Raw genomic sequence first — 21,069 nt, 5'->3', positions numbered from 1 at the left:
TTTATCCCTTGAACCTTCTTTTTTAAGTATTCTTTTGAGGACATAGAGAACTGGTAGAGTGTGGGGCAAAGAACCACCCTGTGACCCCATGCAGCCAATTCCTCTATTGAAGGAACAGAGGGAAGGTGTTCAAAGCTATAGCATTGGCCTGACTTTGAATTATGTATTAGAAGGAAGTGTATTACTCTACACCCCACACACCCAGCTTCATCTCCTCCTCTTTCCCACACATAGGGAGCTATGTGTGAACTTAAAGGCTATTAGACTTCAGAAAGCAATGAACCCCCAGCAGTATGTACTGCTACAGTTTACGTTTACTGAGCGCTGTGCCAGGTACTATGGTAAACACTTTACACATGCTGTCTGCTTTACTCCACTTAAGAGCCTTGTGAGTTATAGGTACTGTTATTATCCTTATTTTATAAATGAGGAAACTGACATATGGAGGTTGATAGTCGGCTCAGACGCCCAGGTAGTAAGGAAAGATGTAGGATTCACACCAATCAGTATAACTCAGAAGCCCACCTGGTCCATCACTCCCTCACGTGCTGTATGTTTATCTTCTGTTAGAATATTGTCTTTTGGGGTGCCTGGGTGGCTCAGATGGTTAAGTGTCTGCCTTTGGCCCAGTTCATGATCCCAGAGTCCTGGGATCGAGTCCCACATCGGGCTCCCTGCTCAGCGGGGAGCCTGCTTCTCCCTCTGTCTGCTGCTGCCCCTGCTTGTGTTCTCTCTCTCTGTCAAATAAATAAATAAAATCTTTAAAAAAAAAAAAAAGGATATGTATTTTATATAGTTCTCCAGCTGAGGCCTATGAAGGAAGGCCACTCCCCTGGATGTAGGAAGCCTCTGCTGACGAGGACATCATGGAGTCAGTCATTCAAGGAAGAGGTGGGGTCTCAGAACGAAAAAAAGAGTTAAAAAAAAATTTTTTAATTAAAGACCTGAAAGTAGATCTCAGATAAACGGAAGAGGAGATTTTGCATTTTTTGATGTATATCCTCTGAATCTAGATCTTGAGAATTGTGTAGAAGGTACTTCTGAGTGCTGGAAGCTAACCCCAAAAAACCAAAACAACAACAAAAAAGTTTTCTTAAAAAAGGACAGAGAATAGAGGTTAAAAAAGACGAACCCAAACAATATAAGGAATAATAAGGAAAATATATCTAATCTGAATTATCTGTATCGGGAGTCCTCTGTGCTTCTCAGTTTTGTCCTCATTATTTAGTGAGTTTTCTCTTCCAGCTGCACATGTACGAGAGTAAGAACAGCAACTCCACGGCACCTAATGCCCCCCACTTTTGCCCTGGATGGCCTTTGGCCAGGTCGTCCATCCACTTCTCAGCATTCTTTCCCCGAGCCCCAGGGCAGCCTCTGCACCCACTCACCCAGGCCTAATGTTAAGAATGTAACAGTACCTCGTTCCCCTGCCTGCATTGTAATTAGTGGGAAACAATTAGAGATTTTCCTTTTGATTCTAAACTTCGGAAGTCTTTATTTCATTAAGGAGAGTATCATTTCCTTTTGTACCGCGACAGTGGTACTCTCACTGGCTTCAGTGGCTGCCAGCCTCACAGTGCCTTCACTGCCAGCTGTCCATCAGTGTCGCGGAGATCTCCCTCCCAGGGACTTCCTGCCCGAAGGAAAGAAAGAGGTGGGACTTGCCAGGCATGGGGTGGAACAGGGAAGGCAAGGACAGTTGTCACACCTATAAAGGAACTTCAAAACCAAGCCTGGGCCCTGTCACTTGTGTTTGATCCTTGGGAAATAACCTGGGCTCTGAAGCCTTTCCCCGCTGCCCCCCTGCCCAAGCAGTCAGTCTCCTCTTCGGTTGCCCTCATGTTGTAACACACCCCTCTGTGTTTGTCACATTGTATGGGATCATTGGTTTGTAAATCTTTTTCCCTCACCAGACTGAACTTTTTCAGAGCAGAGATTTTATTTCATTCATTCGTTTATCCTAGCACTTCACACGTAGTAGCTGTTAAGTAAATGCTGTCACATTGAGTTGAATCTTTATGGAACTTACTCTATATCTCTAAGGTAAGTTAGGATGAGGTCATGAGAGAGGGTACAGAATTTAGTATGGGGTAAATTCCGGGATCCGTCTCAGCCTTCTAGTCTGAAGGTGTTGGTCAGGGGCTGTCATTTAGGTGTGTAAATTATAAGCAGAGCCTGTGGACTTCTAGGGATGCATGGAAGAAAACCTGCACATGGAGATGTTTCAGCAAGACAGATCAAGGAGAGGAGACCTTTGCCATGGGGCAGCCCTGTGTTTCATGCTCCATCAGAAGTATTGGCCCTTCTTAACCACTTAGTACACATGTGGTTACCATAATGCACACATTGTCAGGGCCCAAACAGGGAAGAACAAGCACTATGGCATTTACAGAATAGGGAATTTATTTTATGAATTAAATGTTGTACAATCTTGGGCAAAGATGGGGAAATAGGTCAAAAGGGAGAATTGAAAGTTCAGGAGAAAAATCACTAATCAGCCTTCCTAAAACAATGGCATGGATGGACAAGTAGAAGCTTGCAGGGAAATCTAGAAGCTGCTGGCATGGGACCATGAAAGGATGTGGGCTGAGAGGGGAACTGGTGTAGAAATCAGTGGAAGACCATTGCCTCCACATAGCTGCCATTCTGGTAGTTTGCTGCGGAGTGGTTGCTGGTGGCCTTGGAGTCATTCATCAGCAAGGCTGGTAGTTCTAGTCACAGAGGAGGAAAGAACAGGACAGAGTGAAACCCAGTGGCATTTCTACTATTTTTTCTCACTATCTCTGATCACAGTGACCTTCAAAAAGCATGGCTGCTACATCACCAGGACCTTACAAATCTCACATAAATTTGTCTTTTGCCCAATTCTACCCCACAACCAAACAGGGAAATGGGTTCTGGGAAACATAATTCTTATGTAGCCAGATTGATCCAGTATAAAACCACAACAATATACCTCTAACTTTTGTAAGTTGAATTTAGTTTCAATTTTAGAAGCAGTACTCCATTAAATAGGAAAAAACAGAGGCAAGAAACGTGTATGATTTTATAGTTTTTTGAAAGACATCCTTGGGTGTTGCCTAGAAACATGCCTTACTAGCACACATTTCAGAAACAGAAATTGTTGGTCATAAATGCTAACTGCTATTAAAAAAATCATAAGGTGATTATATAAGCATGTCTTTGTTTTCTGATGGTCAACATAGAATTTAAGTACAGTTTTTAAACAATCATCTCTTGAGATCTTCTGCAAAATGATCTAAGGAAAAAAGGAAGTAACATTTGTTACGCACTGTGCCAAGAACTTCTTACGTGTCTTATTTCATCGAATTCATACCGAACCTGTGAGGCTCCTAAAAGTAAAGTAAGTCAAGATCAGATTCATGTAAAACTGTTGAAAATTCATCCCACAATTTAGAGCAACTTGCATCTCGGTCCAGGCTATCTTTCTCTCTTGACTTAGTTGGTTATTTACTCCTATTTTTTAACATCTTATTGAAGAAGAGATAACATAAATATTAAAGTATGTAAAGTGAACTAATCTTAAGAGTACAACTCAATGAATTTTTACACATCTGTCTATATATTCATATAATCACCATCCAGATAAAAATATAAAACTTTTCTAATACCCTTGATTGGTTTTCCTTGGGCCATTTGTACTCCTCAGGTAAATTGCCTTATATATTTATATTTTTCACTACACGGATGGTGTAATTCTTGAAACAATGATAGGAAGAAGGGAACCTTAGCAGTAAAATGAAAATGTTAAATAACGTGCCTCATAACTGCTTTGAATTACATCTCCTTATATCACTTTCTCTTTCTGCTTTTACCCTAAAACAGGTAATCAGATCCTGTCCCTTGGGAGCCTCTCAAAAGATCAGATTTATCCAATGAAACTCAAGGGCATCTCCATCTGCTATTCAGCTCTCAAATCTGCCTTGTGTGGAAATTATGTCAGCTTTGGCGTCTTCAAGTTGTATGGGGACAACCATTTTGACAATGTACTCCAGGCCTTTGTCAAAATGCTGCTGTCAGTGTCCCACAGTGACTTGCTAGTAAGCAATTGTGCATCATGGGAGTCTTTGTGTGAAATGTGAAAGAACACCACCACAGGCTTGGAATGGTTATAATGAAGCCCGGGGAGTTAGAATAGCACCAGAACATTTTATGTTTTAGGACAGCCTCTTGATTTAACTTACAGAATTTGAACAACTATAGTGGCTGTATATATATATAATTAAATGTACAGTTTTCAAAAACTGCAGCCACCACCTCTGACAGATTGGTCATCCAGACTGCTCCAGGTTCAGCATACAGAGAAAATGTAATTAGCTATTTCAACTAATTGCTTTTAACTATGCCACTGATTCAAAGAAGGTCTGTTTCCTAGAGCAGAAATGTAGGATTGGCTACAGAATCTTCTCCTTCCTTCTTCCTTCCTCCTCCTACTCCATCTACTCCCCCTACTCTTTGGCCTCCCTTTCCATAAAAATTCTGGTGTGGCGGAAAGAGTGCTGAACTCAAAGTTGAGCATACGGGTGCATAGTCTCTACTCTGCCACTCACTAGTCATTTACCTTGAATAAATCACCTTCTCTATTTCTCCAGGCTTTAATTTCCTCACCTTTAAAATTAGTAAATTAAACAAAGTGATCTCTAGGTCCCTTTTCAACTCTACCATCTAGTTTCTGTGATTTATGTCAGTGGTTTTCAAACTTTGAGGCCCATCAGAATCACCTGGGGTGCTTGTTGGAAATTTAAATTTCCAGGCTCCTCCACTGAGCTGTGTCATTATCAGACTTTTTTTAAACATCCGTGCCTGATTACACAAAAGCTAATAAATGCCCAACGTGGTTGCAGTAATTACTTCAGTAACAGCCAAATTCGTGCTCAGGCTTAGTTCAGGCTTTCCCCCCTGCTCCCTGCCAAGGTTACAAGTAAGATCTAGGGGGCTTTTGTCAGTCAGCCTATGTGAGCAATGCTCCTTGACAAGAATGGGCGAATGGACTAGCAGCACCCTCTTCCACCTTTCTAAGCTAGTCTTAATGGAACCACATCTCAGGCCAGAATGGTTTAGCCTCAGTAGTAGAATGGGATGCTCACTAAACGCTACCTGTATGACCGAAATTACAAGGTAGACACTTGACTTCAGATGGGTTCTCATCGAGAGGACTCTTCACTACGGTTGAGGTCCACCAAAAAAAACTGATTGTGGCTCCAGGAATTGTTCTAATCTTTTTTTCTAACAAGCGAACAAATCTCTAACTCATTCTCAAAATTAAGGGTGCATAGGACTCCCTTAGCGTGCATGTTTAAAATGCATGTTTCAAGACCTTATTCCAGAGCACTTCATGTAGTGAGTCTGGAGTGGGGATCAGGAAACTGCATTTTTAAGAAGTATCCCATGTGATCTTATGGGGGTGGTCTTAATCTCACTTTAATAAATACTGCTCTGGTTTATTTCTCTTATGAGTGTTATGCTTCTTTGATATTGGTTTGAGTTCCATTTAAAGCTTTCCAGGTATCTTTCTCATGCACTTATTTTTTGCCTGTAGTATATGGCAAATATGAAGCCATTGGCCAAACCATAATTTAGTTAAGTGGGTTGGCATTTGCGAGTGAAACAGATATGATGTCAAATCCTATTATAGCAGCAAATATCTTTGTATTAAAAAAAAAGGCTGCCTAGCCACTATTAAGTACTGTTCAGTGTTACAATATCCCCATCCAGAAAAATAATTCAGTCTTCCAAATTCCATACTACAGAGATTTTATTTGCATGTAAGTGTTAGCCATATAAGGTAAAATTGAGATTACTTACCGTGCTATAGCTTCAAATTGGGATTTCTAGAGATCAAGAGAATCCTATTAGAACCCTTTTTAATACTGAATCATGATGTCATTTGTTCCATGTATTTATTGAATGTATTTATGTTTAGGTAAGCTTACAATTTCCAATATTATATAAATGGCAGTTGCCCCTAGAACTTAACATGTCTTTTGCTTCCCTGTGGCTTGACACCTAGTTCTCTCTGTGTTGTAGCAATATCGGAAACTGAGCCAGTCCTACTATCCACTCCTGGAATGTCTTACCCAGGACCACATGAGCTTCATCACCAACTTAGAGCCTCCTGTACTGCTATATGTTCTCACATCTATCTCAGAGGGACTCACTACTCTAGGTAAGTATCACAGAGAACATTATCTCCAGAGGAAAAACTTGACTGTGGTCTCTTAATGTATGTACTTAATGAGACGATCATCCTACAAAGGGGAAAAGATCGTATATCCAAACTGAAAGATTATATTATAATTATTACTTGCAAGTGAGAGAATGCCCTTTTTTCATATTCTGATGTACTGCTTATTTCTTAGCTTAATTAAGGTATAATTTAAACGCAATAAGACCCATTGATTTTAAGTGAGCAGTTCAGTGACTACTGATAGATGTATGTACACAGTCATAAACTACCACAACCAAGATATGGACCATTTTCTTCACCACAAAAAGCTCCCTCGTGCCCCTTTCTGATCAATCCCTTCCCCCTGGCCCCAGCCCCTAAGAACCACTGTCTACTTTCTTTCACTATAGTTTTCCTTTTCTAGAATTTTGTCTAAGTTGAAACATATGATATATAGACCTTTGTGTCTGCCTTCTCTGATTTAACATAATGCCTTTGAGATCCATCCATGTTGTTTTGCAAATCAGTTTATTCCTTTCTGTTGGTGAGTATTATCCCATTGTATGGATTTTCACAATTTATTTATATATTCACCACCTGATGGCTGTTTGGGTTGTTTCCATTATTTGGTTATTTTGTACAATGCTACTATGAACATTCATGCACAAGTCTTTCTGTGGACAAATACAATTTCTCTGGGGTAACTACCTAGGAATGGGATTTCTGAGTTGTATGCTAAGTGTATTTTTAACATTATAAAAAAAAAAAAAAAACTGCAACACTGTTCCCCAAAGTCACTCTACCATTTTCATCTCCCCAGCAGTGTAGGAGGGTTCCAGTTTCCCTGTATCCTCCCTACACTTGCTATTATCAGTCTTTTTCATCTTAGCCATCTTAGTGGGTGTGAAGAAGAATCTCATTGTAGTTTTAAAATTTATTTCACTGCTGAATAATGATTTGAACATCTTCTCATACTTGCATACCATTTGTGTATCTTTTTGGTGAAGTATTTGTTCAAATCTTTTACCCATTTTTTTAACTGGATTGTTTATCTTTTAAGTATTTATTATGCATTCTGGATACAAATCCTTTATCAAATGTGTGTTTTGTGAATATTTTTTCAGTCTTGGCTTGTCTTTTTATTTTCTTAGCAGTACCCCCATATTACAAGAGCAAAGTTTTTAATTTTGAGGAAGTCTAATTTATTTATTTTTTTCTCTTATAGTTCATGTCTTTTGGGTCCTATCCTAAGAAATCTTTGCTTAACCCAAGGCCAAAAAGGTTGTTCCTGTGTTTTCTTCCATAAGTTTTATAGTTTTTTATCTTATGCTTAGGTCTATGATCCATTTCAATTAAACTTTTTGTATATAGTATTATATATGAGATAAAAGCTGTTTTTCAACATACATTCAATTGTTCTAGCACCTTTTGTTGAAGAACATCCTTTCTCTTTTGAATTACTTTGTGCCAGTTTGGTTCTGCTGATTTTTAATTTTTGTCCTAACCTTTTGTCCTTAACCTTAAGTCTTAAAATCAGATAGCATAGCCCTCTAATTTTGTTTAAAATTGTCTTGACTAGTCTGTGTTCTTTGTTTTTTTATATAAGTTTTAGAGTCAATTTGTCAATTTCTTGTTAGAAAAAAAATGAATAAGGGAATTTTGGTGGGGATTGCATTGAATCTCTAGCCCAATTTGGGGAGAATTGACATATTAGCAATACTGAGTGTTCAATTCCTAAAAATGACATATCTGTCCATTTATTTAGGTCTTCCTTTATTTTTCTCAACAGCATTTTTGTAGCTTTGAATGTATGACTTTTTGTACATATTTTGTTATATTTATAACTAAGTATTTTACATTTTTATGCTAAATTCATACTAAATTTTAATTTCCTTTTGTTCTTGGCTACCATGTTGAATTGCAGTTGATTTTTTTGTATGTTGACCTTGTATCCTGCAGCCTTACTAAACTTCCTATTAATTCTGGTGGTTTCTGTAGATGTCTTAAGATTTTCTACATAGTTGTGTCTACGAATAAAGACAGTTTATCTCTTCCTTTCCAATCTGTATGGCTTTTATTTTTTCTTGCCTTATCACACTGGCTAGGACCTACATATAGTACAATGTTGAATAGAAGTAATGATAGCAAACATTTTTTCCTTGTCTCCAAGGAAATGTCTCCATTCATTCTTTCACTATTCAGTATAATGTTAGCTGTAAGTTTTTATAGATGCTGTTTATCTTGTTGAGAAGATTCCCTTCCATTGTGGTTTTCTGAGGGTGTTATCAGGGATGAATATTGAATTTTATCAAATTATTTTTCTGCATCTACTGAGATGATCGTGTGGTTTTTCTTTTTAGTTCTGTTTATACATTACATCATGTTGATCATCACATTGGTAGATATTTGTTAAACCAACCTTGCATTCCACACTAGGTTACAACATATTACCCTTCTTATATATTACTGAATTCAGCTTTCTAAATTTTTGATACAGGTTTTTACATCTATGTTCATGACAGATGTTGGTGTGTTCTGTAGTTTTTCTATAGTTCGTCTTCCATATCTTTTATTCTTTATCTATTCTTCTGTATCTTTGCCTTGTTTTAGTATCAGTGTAATGCCCTCATAAAATGACTAGGGAATTGTTCTCTCCTCACCTGTTTTCTTAAAAAGTTTGTGTAGAATTGTTATTAGTTCTTACTTCAATGTTTGATAGAACTCCCCAGTGAAGCCATTAGGTCTAGATTTTTTTAGTAGGTTTTTAACTACAAATTAAACATTTCTAATAGATATAGGGCTATTCCAGTTATTTATTAGATCTGGGGTAGCATTTGGTAGTTTATGTCTTTAAAGGAATTTCTCCTTTTCATCTGAAGTTCATCTGACACTGACATAAAATTATTCATAATGTCCCATTGTTCTACAGTTTGATTTCTGTAAGGTCTCTGGTGATGTTACCTCTTTCATCCCTGAAATTGGCAATTTGTGTCTTCTCTTTTTTTTCTTGATCATTCTGGCTCTGGATTTATCAGTTTTAGTGCAGAGAACTAATTTTCAGTTCTCATTGATTTCTCTGTTATTTTTCTGTCTTTTATTTCATTGATTGCATTTATGGCTTTTATTATTTCCTTCCCTCAGTTTACTTTGCTTTTCCTTTTCTAATTTTTCAGATAGAAACTTAGATCACTGATCTTAGACTTTCCTTTTTGCTAATATACATTTAATGCTTTCATCTAAGCACAGCTAGAGCTATTCCTCACAAAATTTTTATGTATTTAGGGGTTTTTCTGTTTAGTTTAAAAATATTTTCTAACTGTCCTGCTGATTTCTTCTTTGATCAATGGATTGTTACTGAGAGGCACAGTGTTTAATTTCTGTATATCCAGAGGTGTTCCTGATTCCTGTTATTGATTCTAGTTTAATTCCATTATTCCATTGAGGATATACTCAATGATTGTTACAATTTTTATATTTATTGCATCCCTTTTATGGTTCAAAGTACCGTGAATGTTCCATGGGCACTTGAAATGAATGTGCATTCCATTGTTGTTGGGAAGAATGTTCTGTATGTCTAATTGATAATGTTCAGATTTTCTACATTCTTACTAGTTGTTTGTTTGTTTGTTTTCTCCTTATTCTATGAATTACCAAGAGACGAGTGCTGAAGTCTAACTATAATTATAGATTTTTCCATTTCTCCTTTGAGTTCTATCTTTGGTGTAAAGTATGTTAAAGCTCTGTTATTAGGTATGTAAATATTTAGGATTGTTCTGTCCCTTTGATGAATTTTCCCCTTTATCATGAAGTGACCCTCTTTATCTCTGGTAATAATCTTTTTTCTGAAATCTATTTTGTCTAGTATTACTAGCTTCTCCAGCTTTCTTTTGATTAGTGTTGCCTGTTTTTCCATCATTTCATTTTTAATCTTCCTGTGTCTTTATATTTAATTTCTTGTAGAGAGCAGGTATTTTCTATTGATATTGTAACATTTTTTACAAACTTGGTGGCTTAAACCAATGTAAATTTATTATCTTATAGCTATTTGGATTTTTTTATAGATTTGACTTATTTATTAGAGAGAGAGGGAGTGGGGGAGGGGCAGAGGGAGAGAATCTCAAGCAGACTCTGTGCTGAGCGCAGAGCTGATGCAGGGCTCAATCTCACATCCCAGAGATCATGACCTGAGCCAAAATTGAGAGTGGGACACCCAACCAACTGAGCCACTCTATAGTTCTTTAGGTCATAAATCTGACATGGGTCTCACTGGGCTAAAGTTGAAGGTATCAGCAGAGCTGTGTTCCTTTCCAGGACAAATTCCATTTCCTTGCCTTTTCCAGTTTCTAGAGACTACCTACATTCCTTAGCTCATGGCCCCCAGCAAGATTGCGTCTATAACCATTCTTCCATAGATACATCTCCCTCTGATTCTGACCTCTGCTCCTTCTCTCTTTCACTTTCAAGGACACTTGAGATTACATTGGGCCTACCCAGATAATTTAGGATAATCTCCCTATTTTTCACTCAACTAATTAGCAGTCGTATTCCATCCGCAATCTTACTTATTCTTTGCCATGTAATCTAACATATTCACAGGTTCTGGGAATTAGCACATGGACATAGGACATATTTGCCTAACATGCAGCATATAGTTGGGTCATATTTTTATATCAAATCTGACTATCTCTGCCTTCTCATTAGTGTCTCAACCATTTACATTTAATGTAACTACCAGTGTATTTGAGTTTAAATCTATAATATTGCCATTTGTTTTCTTTTTATTTGACTGAGCTTTGTTTCTTTTTTCCTTTTTTCCATTTTCCTGCCTTCTTTTGGTTTGGATTAATTAAATGCTTTTTATGAATCCATTTAAATCCTGTATGAGTTTATTAGCCAGACTTCTTTATTTTTAGTGGCACTCTAGGGTTTATAATCTACACCTTCAAATAATATCATCACAGTTTGCCTTCAGATAATCACAGTCTACCTTTTTCCTCTATCTCCATTCCTTCTGGAACTCCAGCTACACATGTATTATATATCTCTGTTATTATTCAAAGACTGGATAGAAAGGACTCCTTTACAGATCTCCAGAATGCTCTCTTTGTATGCCTCCCACTCTCTGAAACTCTGTCCCATGAGTTCTACCTGCCTCAGCCTCCCTAAGTTCAAACTGTTTCTCTTCAACTCAGTGAGACTACTTAGCTTTGTTTGGGTTCCCCCTTCTAGGCCTGTAGCCTGGAAACTCCTTGGGGCAATAAGCTCCAGTGACTGTGTAGGTGTAACCTCATTTGTTTCCCTCTTCTCTGGTTTAATAGCCCGATACTGCTTGCTGTGCAATAATTGAAAAATGTTGTTTCATATTTTTGTCTGTTTTCTAGTTATTTATGGCAGAAGGAAAAATTCTCATGGCAGTTAATCCTTCATGGACAGAAACTGAAGCCTTGTCTTTTCTTATTACAGTTTGGCTTAACATAGTTTTATCTCACATCATGGTAATACTTGAAGATTTTGAATTAGTTGCAGGTAGCTATATTGTCTCAAAGTGTGGTCTTGGGCCTGGAATCTGTATTTTCACAAGGCTCTCAAGGGAGTCTTGATGGGGTGGCATTATGGAGGGAATATTGAATAAGTTCCAGTGCTACCACCTTATTAAGTGTATGATTGTGGGCAAGTACTCTATGCCTGATGCTTTTATAGGTGTTTTCAAGATGTGTACTTCGCCTTTGTCATTCTCAGAACCACTATGCATACCAAAACTGGTTACATACTCTAATAGTGCTGTTTGTCCTTATTTCCTACTTGATTGCAAGCTTCCGAAGGACAGGAACAGTGTCTTGAGGTACCACTTTATTCCCAATGCCTAGCGTATAGTAAGTGCTCAATAAATACTTATTGATTAAATTAATTAGGTAATATTATTTTCATTATACAGATGAGTAAGCTGTGGCTCAGGGAGGTGAAACAACTTACACAAGGTCACACAACTAATACGAGCCTGATCTAGGAGTCTTTCTAATTCTAAAACCCATTCCCCTTCACCTCACTATCCTGCTGGATCTGTCTGTCTAATCTAGGTCACAGTCTGGCAGGTGAATCATGCCCTATGTCTTCAAGAAAAAGGACTATTGAAAGTAACCACTTGGGTTTCTCCTTTTCCAACAATAATAGATCTGTAAAGAGGCATTAATAGTTATTGTTACAAGCAGCATTTGGGTTACAAGCAGGTCTCAGTTCTGCTTTAGCCTCTGGAAAAAATGAGAGAGGGAGGCACAAAAAAATTCAATCAGTGATGGAGTTGTAACACACCTAATATGCTTAACATGATATTTTTAAAAATTTGGTAATAATCATTCATCAGCATTTTTAGTTTCAGGCCAGCTATAATATGGGGAAAGAGAAAGGTGAATGAGAAAAGAGATTGTATTTTCTGTCTTTTTAATTATCCAGCCACCATCACCCACCCCCATACTCTTACATACCGAGACCAAGTGCAGGACTTACGAAAAGCTGCTCTTAATAATGACTCTGAAGTCATTCATTCAGTAAGTATCAATTGTGTACATACTAGGTACTTGGCCGTACTAAAGGGAACAAGACAGATAAGGTCCCTACTTATGTGAAGCTTAGCTTCTAGAGAGAGAAGATAAACAATAAATAAGTGAACACACACAAGAAAATGTCAAGTCATGACAAGTGCTAAATAAAGATTTAAAATGGGATAATGACTGGAGAATGATTAAATGTGGCTTCTCTAGAAGAAGTGATCGGGGAAGGCCTCTGCAGTTCAGCCGGGGCAGGGATGGGCATGCATTCCAAGAAGAGAAGGATGGCGCAAAAGGCAAAAACAAGGGATGGTGAAGGTAAATGAAAAGTTGAACCAACTGGAAAGCACCAGACCTTTCCTCATCAAGTCCACTACCAATAAAATGTTCATTATTAATAGAGTATGTTATTATTTTGAACACACTCTTGAATTGGAGGAAGTGGTATGAATGTAATATGGGAGCAAAACATTCAGGAAACATTTAGAAACTTAGAGACCTTGTACCTTAGTTTTTCCCACCAGAAACATGCTAGAGATAGAAGAAATCTATGCATTAGCCAAACAAAGTGATGGGCTTGGTGTTTCAGGGATTGAAATAGCCAGGAAAACACATGGAAAGTGTAAAGGGGACAGTACTACTGTGTGTTGGGCAATATGATAGCCTTTGCGCTCCTCACCTTACTGATCTCTCACGAGGCCTTGCGAAGTAGGTAGTATGAAGCACATCTTACAGAGATGCAAATCGAAGCTCCGTAAGTCAAAACATCTAGGAAATACAGATTCCAACTTAGACCCACCTCTTTCCAAAACTACTGCACCACCCACGCAGGCCTTTTGTTTCCGAGATTGCCTTTCACGCCATATTTTTCCAAGGCTTCCATCCTCTCTTCTGCCCTGGTGAGAAATTTTGAGCCGAAGCCAAATTTTAGCTCAGCCCCATTATCATCCTCCTGACTCAGTGAAGCAACTCTTTCCTATACAGTTAATTTTCCAGAACAGCGTTCCGTGATGGGTCTTAGTGAACAGGAGGGCTATTGATGATGCATGTGCTTCCGTGGAGACGGGTTGCAGGAGAAAAGGAGCATTTGGTTGTTTTTAGTGCCAAACAGCAAGTTGCCGGAAAGGACGAAGTGCCTATTAGGCTTAAAAATTGTATCTACAATCATCTAAATCACAGATGAATCCTTCTTAAAAGATTCTGAATGCCNGAGAACTAGGACAAAATATGAAAATTCATGACTTCTGCTCATCGTTTTATGTCAGGAGAGTTTCATGATTTGAATCTCAAATAATAGCTTGAGCTGCAAATAAAGAAAACCAATAATAACACACAGTCCTCAGCACTATTCATTCTGTTTTTGATCAAATGGCCCTTGATCCTAATGATTCCACACCTTTCAATCTACCCTAAACTAACATTTATCCGTTTCAAAGTCCCCAACCATAAATCAGCAGTAATGGAAGCTCTTCTTCTTGCTTTTATTGCAAGGATATATGCTCCAACCTTCATGTCTAAAGTGTTTACCTGGCTTTTTCATAGCTGACTCAGTAGATTGGAACCTTTTAATGCAACCTGCATGGCATGTGGTCACCAAATCTATGTGAAGTCTTTATAATTTTTGTGTGATTGATAGCATATTGCTCTTCACTGGTGAGGGAAACGGTATCTATTTCCTGCTTGCTTCCTTTTGTAGATACTAAGTTACTTAATCCATTTACTTTTGTGATTGGGACTTCAGAGGTAGAAATGTAAAGGAAAAGAGAAAAGCAACGAAGCTCAACAAGTCTGTGCCTGACTTGTAGGCCTAGATGTTTTCCGCTGCATTATATTACCTCCTGGAATTATAAAACCAGAGCTCCCTTTCCTGCAAAGTAACCCAGTTGGGGGCAGGGGAGATAATCAACCAATCAATCAAACACCATAGTTTTAGGAGAAAAAGAGCTCCTTTCTTCAAAGGAAAACATAGCAGTACAGTTTACTTGCGTATATAGCTTCCAGAGCTCCACAGTTCCCCAAACTATCGTCCGTGGCCATCTTTTAGACCTTCAGACAACCCCTCCTGATCCTGCATCAGCTACCATCATCCTCAAGTTTAAATGCATTCATCTATCTGTATTTCAGAACTTTCCCCCAGACCAGCTCTTTCTATTTATTATGCCATTTCTCTCCAAAACAATGTATTTGAAAGAGTTTTTAAACTATGGCGTTATATCAGTTCTAGGTGTTATTACTGAACACAACTCAAGACCTGTAAAAACCTTCCTCAGATTAGCTTTGCCTACCCATTCTTTAATTCAGCTAAGAGGGCACCTCTAATCTAGGAAAGGCACACCTGTCTCAGAAGCTCAGAGATTAGTAAAAGTAAGAGACGAATGACTGCCTTAGGGAGTGTATAATCTCCTGGTTCCCAGCCCTACTCTCCCAGTTCACTTTCCTCATCTGCATCTACCATTTTTTTAATGTTTTTAATTGTTTCTCTTGTCATTTCGGTTACTAATCATAAACTCCTCAGGATCATGTCCATATGTTACCTTTAGCCAAAAAATCTGGGTAGTGTCATGCTATGAATCAAAACCATTTACTTTGGATAAGCTACTTACCTCTCAGCTTCATTTTTCTCATTTGAAAAATGCAAATAATCACACCTACTATATACATAGTGGTTGTTAGAAGTAAGCGAATAATAATTTTAATGTACAAAATAGATAGTTAATAAATGGTTCCTGTATCATGTCACTCACTTGCTTTAAAAGAAGTCTTTAATAACACCTCTGTTGTCTTTCAAACTAAATGTAATGTCTCAGCCCACTATTGGATGCCCTCCAGGAAGACCTCAACCTACTTTGTCAGCCTTCTCTCTTACGACTCCCTATATATTCTTTCTCACTCAAAACGAAGTCCTACTCCTGAATACACTCTCCTCTTTCCATCATGAGGGTAAACCAGTAGTAACATCATCTCGTGAGCCCCTCGTGTTTTAAGAAAATGTTTGGTGCTTGCATATATTTTTGCTTAATACCTAATTTTGTTTAGTATTTACTTGGTTTTAGCAGTTAAGAACATAAATCTAGAATCCAGCTCCTTGTCTGTTTTCATACAGTGGCTCCACAGTCATCTAGCCATGTGGCACTGGACACGTCATTTAATCCCCCACTATTCTTGCCTGTGAATGGAAATAATAAAGTAACTTCTACAGTGAGGATAATAATATAACTATTATTGTGAGGATGCAAAATAGTAATTCATGTAACTAACACAGTAAGCTCTCATTAAATATCAGCTGTTTTTATTATGAGAATGTCTAGCTGTTTTCTTCTCATTCAAGTCTGCAAGATATTTTACAAACAATGAAAAAGGTTAAGTGGTTCTTTCAAAGTAACAACCTCGCAAGTAATTGGAAAAGATGAGATTTGAAACCAGAGCTGTCTGACTCCAGAATTCCTACCTTCCCGCCACCCTAACTGCATTGTGCTAATAATCACTCTACCTGAAAAATGTCCTTCCTTATATCTAACTAAACTAACTTTCCCAGGCCCATCTCAGGTTCTGTCTCCTTCAAAAAAGTCTCTTTGATCCCCATGCACATGTGATGTCTTCCTCAGAATCCTCACAGCAGTGTGTCATTCGTTTGTACCCAGCACTGGCTCCAGTGACTTACGTACTACGTCATGAGATCTCGGACACCAGGGTAGGGGTTGCCCCTGGAACAGAGCACTTTGCTGCAAGTCTACCCCCTGTTTCATCTGAAGCAGAAGAGCACTTTACACCAAAGAGATATTTCATAAAGTCGCTTGAGTTGAACAGAGGGTCCTCAGGGTCACAAATGGAAAATTCTGTCCCATTCAATCCAGAAATTATTTACTTTCTAACACGTCTTTATACCAGGTCCTGTAGTAGACACTGGGTTTAAAGAGATGAACAAGGCAAAATCCCCGCCCTCGAGGAATTTATAGTTTGATAAAAGTGCTTTGAAACCAGAGAGTGATTTTTTTAATTGGAGGCATTATAATTAATCAGATGAAAAAACACTTCAGTAATGCGAAGGAATTCTCATTTATTGTTCGTACAGATACAGTTGTCTCCTCCAGCTGCTGTACCAGTTTAGACTACATCGTCACCTACCTCTTCAAGCACATAGCAAAAGAGGGCAAGAAGCCACTTCGATGCAGAGAGGCTACCCAGGCCGGTCAGAGACTATTACATTTTATGCAGCAAAATCCAGATGTCCTACAGCAGGTAACTGGTGGTCGGTCACCTGGCTTAAGAAACAGAGTTTCCCAAAAGCCAGCCTAGACCCTGAATATCTCTTAGAGCAAATGGTCTGGTCAAGACTCTTTACCAGTTATTCTCTAGGAGTATTTTCCCTGAAGATAGGGTAGCACCCTAGCCCCAGGACTACTCACCCTCAAGATATCTCTAAGTCATTTGTCTTACTCCAGTGAAGCTAGAATTCAAAAAAGGATAGCTCTTCCAGAGGCCTGAGAGAAATAAAAGGCGAAGCCAGAACTAGAAACGGTCAAGCTCTGGTTTCTTTCCTGGAGCCTCTAATAATGTCTTCTGAAGTTCGCCTTGTGAGTACTCTGGTGCGTTGGGAAACTGCCATTTGCCAAGCTCCTAGTCAGTGCCAGACAGCTTGCTGGGAACTTTCTGTTCATCATACCACAATTAGTATTCTTCCCATTTAAGATAAGAAATCAAGGTTCAGATAGATCATATTCCCCAAGGCATTTAAGTAATAAATAAAGCCACGACTTCTTTATTTTCAAATGTGTTTTCCGACTGGCTAATATGAGTTAGGTCCAAGTTTAATACTGTTTTTTAAAAACTCACTTCTGCAAATCACAATAACAGCATGCATAAAAATAAATAACACATGCCAGAAATATTTCAAAGAGAATAATACTTACATTTTTCTATGGAGATACCATCACTATGATATTTTCCAGTTCCACTAACTTTGGAAACTTTATACTGCTTCCAGTTGTTTTATTTTGCCAAATTATCTTCATAATAGTTTGTGGTTTGCAAATGTAAACACTTTAACAAGGTTATTAGCCAAAAACCAAGGCTCCTGTCACCAGCGGAAAGTATCTCTCTGAGCAAAGAAATGATGAACGTAGAATGAGCCAGCCATGGGCGAGGTTTTCTTCCTGGCTATCAATTTTTACAACTATTCAAATTGAATTACATATATATATTATTTATATGTATAGTTTTATTTATTTTAATATATAGTAATAAATTATAATATATAATTATATATTATAATAAATAATAATATATAATAATTCTATATAATAATAAATATATATTTTATTTATTTTAATATATAATAGATTATAATGTCTAATAATTATATAACATGTATTTTACATATATAATATGTATTATATTAATATATAATTAATATAATATGTATTATATTAATATGTAATATATTAAAATAATATATATATTTTACATATTTTGGGTGATGTCTCAGTTAGCGTTTTGTTTTCCTGGCAAGGAGGTGTGTAATTAAGATTTTGTGTAACTAGACAAGGTGCTGTCGGCCTGCAAGTGTTTGGTATGACCCTGTAAGTGTTACGACGCGTCGCTGTTACGGTAAAGAGAAGAGAAAAGTAGCACCTGTACTGAGGGCTTTCTGTGCACAAGGTGCAAGAGCCACTGAGACTCATAAGACATAATTTCTCTCCTTAAAAAGTTGCTGTCAGGCGGGACAGAGATAACTGGTTAGTTATTAGGTAACTAACCACCTACGTGATAATTTGATTAAGATAGTGGTGACAGAGATTGACACACGAGGAGAGGACTTTCAGAGAACTCTTCTCACGTACACCCCCACAACAACCCCATTCATCATCCCCATTTCACAGGTGAATAAATTGAGACACAGAGAGCAACTGGGAAGTGGAATGTGAACCAAGGTTTGTTTGGCTCAAAAGCCCAAGGCCTTACCACTTGCATTGTTGATTCTCAAGGGCCTCGTTGGTAGGGAGAAGATCTCAGATTCACCAGGAATGCCATTTCAAACTGTACATTCTGTCGAGATTTGGCTGGACCCCCCCTTCCCCCTTGGCCACCTACCCAACTGCAGTAGCCTCTGGTACTGTTGGGAGCATGTCGTAGCCCTCAGGTGTTCTGCAAAGAGAAGGTTGAAACCCACAGATTTAGAGCATGTAGCCAGTGGAGAAAATAAATACCCTCAGACTGGCCAGGAATCAGACCCGGCCCCCACCCCACCATGGCAAATGACAAGTCCACCGCCAACTGCCTCCTGCCGGCACTCAGCCTGATCACAATATTGTCCCATAGACTTTGGCGGAAACAATAAAGTCGGTAGAAGATTTTACCAAAATCAATAGGCTGTGAACCTAGATAAATACCATCAGACGGTGCAGAGCAAGTGATGTGGTTGTACAGGAGACAATCAAGTTTGTCTTCACTCAGAATGACCGTGCTTTGTTGGTTTAAGTAATTTCTGTGTGTTAATAATACTTGGTAATCCTTTGCTTTATAGCATATGACTAAGTAGTGATATATCTTTATTAACAGTGGAATACATTCTATTTATTTGGAATGTAGGCTTTCAGATAGCATTTTAAATATTAATGACTGGTCTCTGGTAGTCAGCATAAATATGATTTGCATTAGCACGAGGTTATATCATCTTGAGTGCCTCTGATGTCAACTATCGGGTATAGTAATATCTGACATCATCTCCTTAGGTCACTGACAACTTTGACCTCTATTCTTATGCACAGTTTCTGTCGTCTCAAAAGCTCTTTTGAATTGATTTGAAATTTTGACTCTTCCCTTTATGAGGCAGTAAAATTGATAATTATTCAGATGGGAACTGAGCGCTGAGTGAAAAATCAATTCTACCCGCTCTCTTCTGCGTATAAAATTACTTCTGAGTCGGCCGGACTGAACGGATGGCCGGAGTAAAAGCAGCAGGCAGGAGTAGTGGGAGGAATTAGCTGGACAGAGCTAATAGCCTGAAGGGATGGACTTGGAAAAGAGGGAGTGGGCCAGTTGGGGGTTATTATGAGCAAGGATGGGTCCCATTGATCATCTGTTTACATCAGCTTTCCAAGACCTTATAAATCAGCGCTGAAGAGCAGCAGAACTCGAGATTCGGCATCTTACCAGAGGGACTTTGTATTAGATTATTCTCGTTTTCACACTCAGATGAAAAGTGAGCCATTGATTATTCATTGGTTGCCCATTAAATGCCGTTTTTATAGATGATTTGCCTATCACTGAAGGTAATGAACAAGGTGGCTGCTTTATAATTCGAGGTTTCAGTTTTCAAGGCATCTGTGTCGGTTAAGTAATGCCTAACCCTATTAAAAGGAATGGGTTACAAATTGCTTAACAGTGCTGAAAAACTAGACCCTAATGACTAATTGTGCTTGGAGTTTAGAGAGGGTTTGTCAGCTCTTTAAACTAAACTGACGCCGTGATGCTGCAATTATTTACTAGTTTGAACCGTTTTTCCCCCCAACCTGGATATATATTGCCGGGAGCGTAATTGCATGAAGTGTGTCAGTTCCAAATTGCAAAAGTTTATGTCTTCAAGCTTCCATAGCAAGCAAAGCATGAACCCACATAAAAGGTTTTCCAGCATCCTTGTAGGCCTTTCGATTGGCGTGCAACAGCCTGGGAAGCATCTTTTCAGCGACTCTCACCTGGAAATGTGCTTATTATGACCTGTTCTGTGGCTTGAGATCCTCAGTGTTTTTAAAAATATTCTCCAGATAAGCCACCTTCCAGAATCTGTAAACAAATCTGACTTTGCTAGCATTAAACTTAGTCTCTTTGAAGATCCACTGTAATTAAGCGAATCTGTTGCAAATAAGAATTTCTGTCTCACCAGCATTCCTTGGACTTAGCAATTGAGGAAAAGCCAGTTTACATATATTAAGAATAAATATTCCCCATGTGTCTTTATGCCATTAGAAAGATAAATTAAAATTTTAAGAACAAGCCAATAGTAAGAGTGCTTAGGCACAGATCTGTTACAGTAATTTGGAAAATTAAATTTCTGTGTTAATTTTTTTCAGTTTTATCTCTGGTCATGTTAAGTGCCTCTATAAGCCATAGACCAGCATTCATTTAGTTGTATCACAGAGTGAAAGATTTGCCCAAATTAGGTAAGTGTGTTTTGTAGAATTAGAGGGGCAGTTCAGAGATGTGACTGATTCTTTTTCCGATTTTAAGAATAGGACACTGATGCTGAATGCTTCTCTAAATCAGAAATGCAGCTGTAGGGGCGCCTGAGTGGCTCAGTAGTTAAGCGTCTGCCTTCGGCTCAGGGCGTGATCCCAGTGT

At 38.3% G+C, this 21,069-nt stretch overlaps 1 protein-coding gene across 1 annotated transcript in view; it reads left to right on the top strand.

The window, feature by feature from the left end:
• Positions 1 to 21,069, top strand: part of RANBP17 (RAN binding protein 17) — a 320,296-nt gene that overhangs the window by 274,717 nt on the left and 24,510 nt on the right. The window contains exons 23-25 of the mRNA XM_040630304.1: positions 3,847 to 4,061; positions 6,049 to 6,187; positions 16,805 to 16,971. Of these exons, the coding sequence (XP_040486238.1) occupies positions 3,847 to 4,061; positions 6,049 to 6,187; positions 16,805 to 16,971 (521 nt within the window). The remainder of the gene's footprint in view (positions 1 to 3,846; positions 4,062 to 6,048; positions 6,188 to 16,804; positions 16,972 to 21,069) is intronic.

This window comes from Ursus maritimus, unplaced genomic scaffold (assembly GCF_017311325.1).
Source record: "Ursus maritimus isolate PB19 unplaced genomic scaffold, ASM1731132v1 scaffold_15, whole genome shotgun sequence".
Classification (NCBI taxonomy): Eukaryota; Metazoa; Chordata; class Mammalia; order Carnivora; family Ursidae; genus Ursus; species Ursus maritimus.
This window is presented reverse-complemented; position numbering and strand designations above follow the sequence as displayed.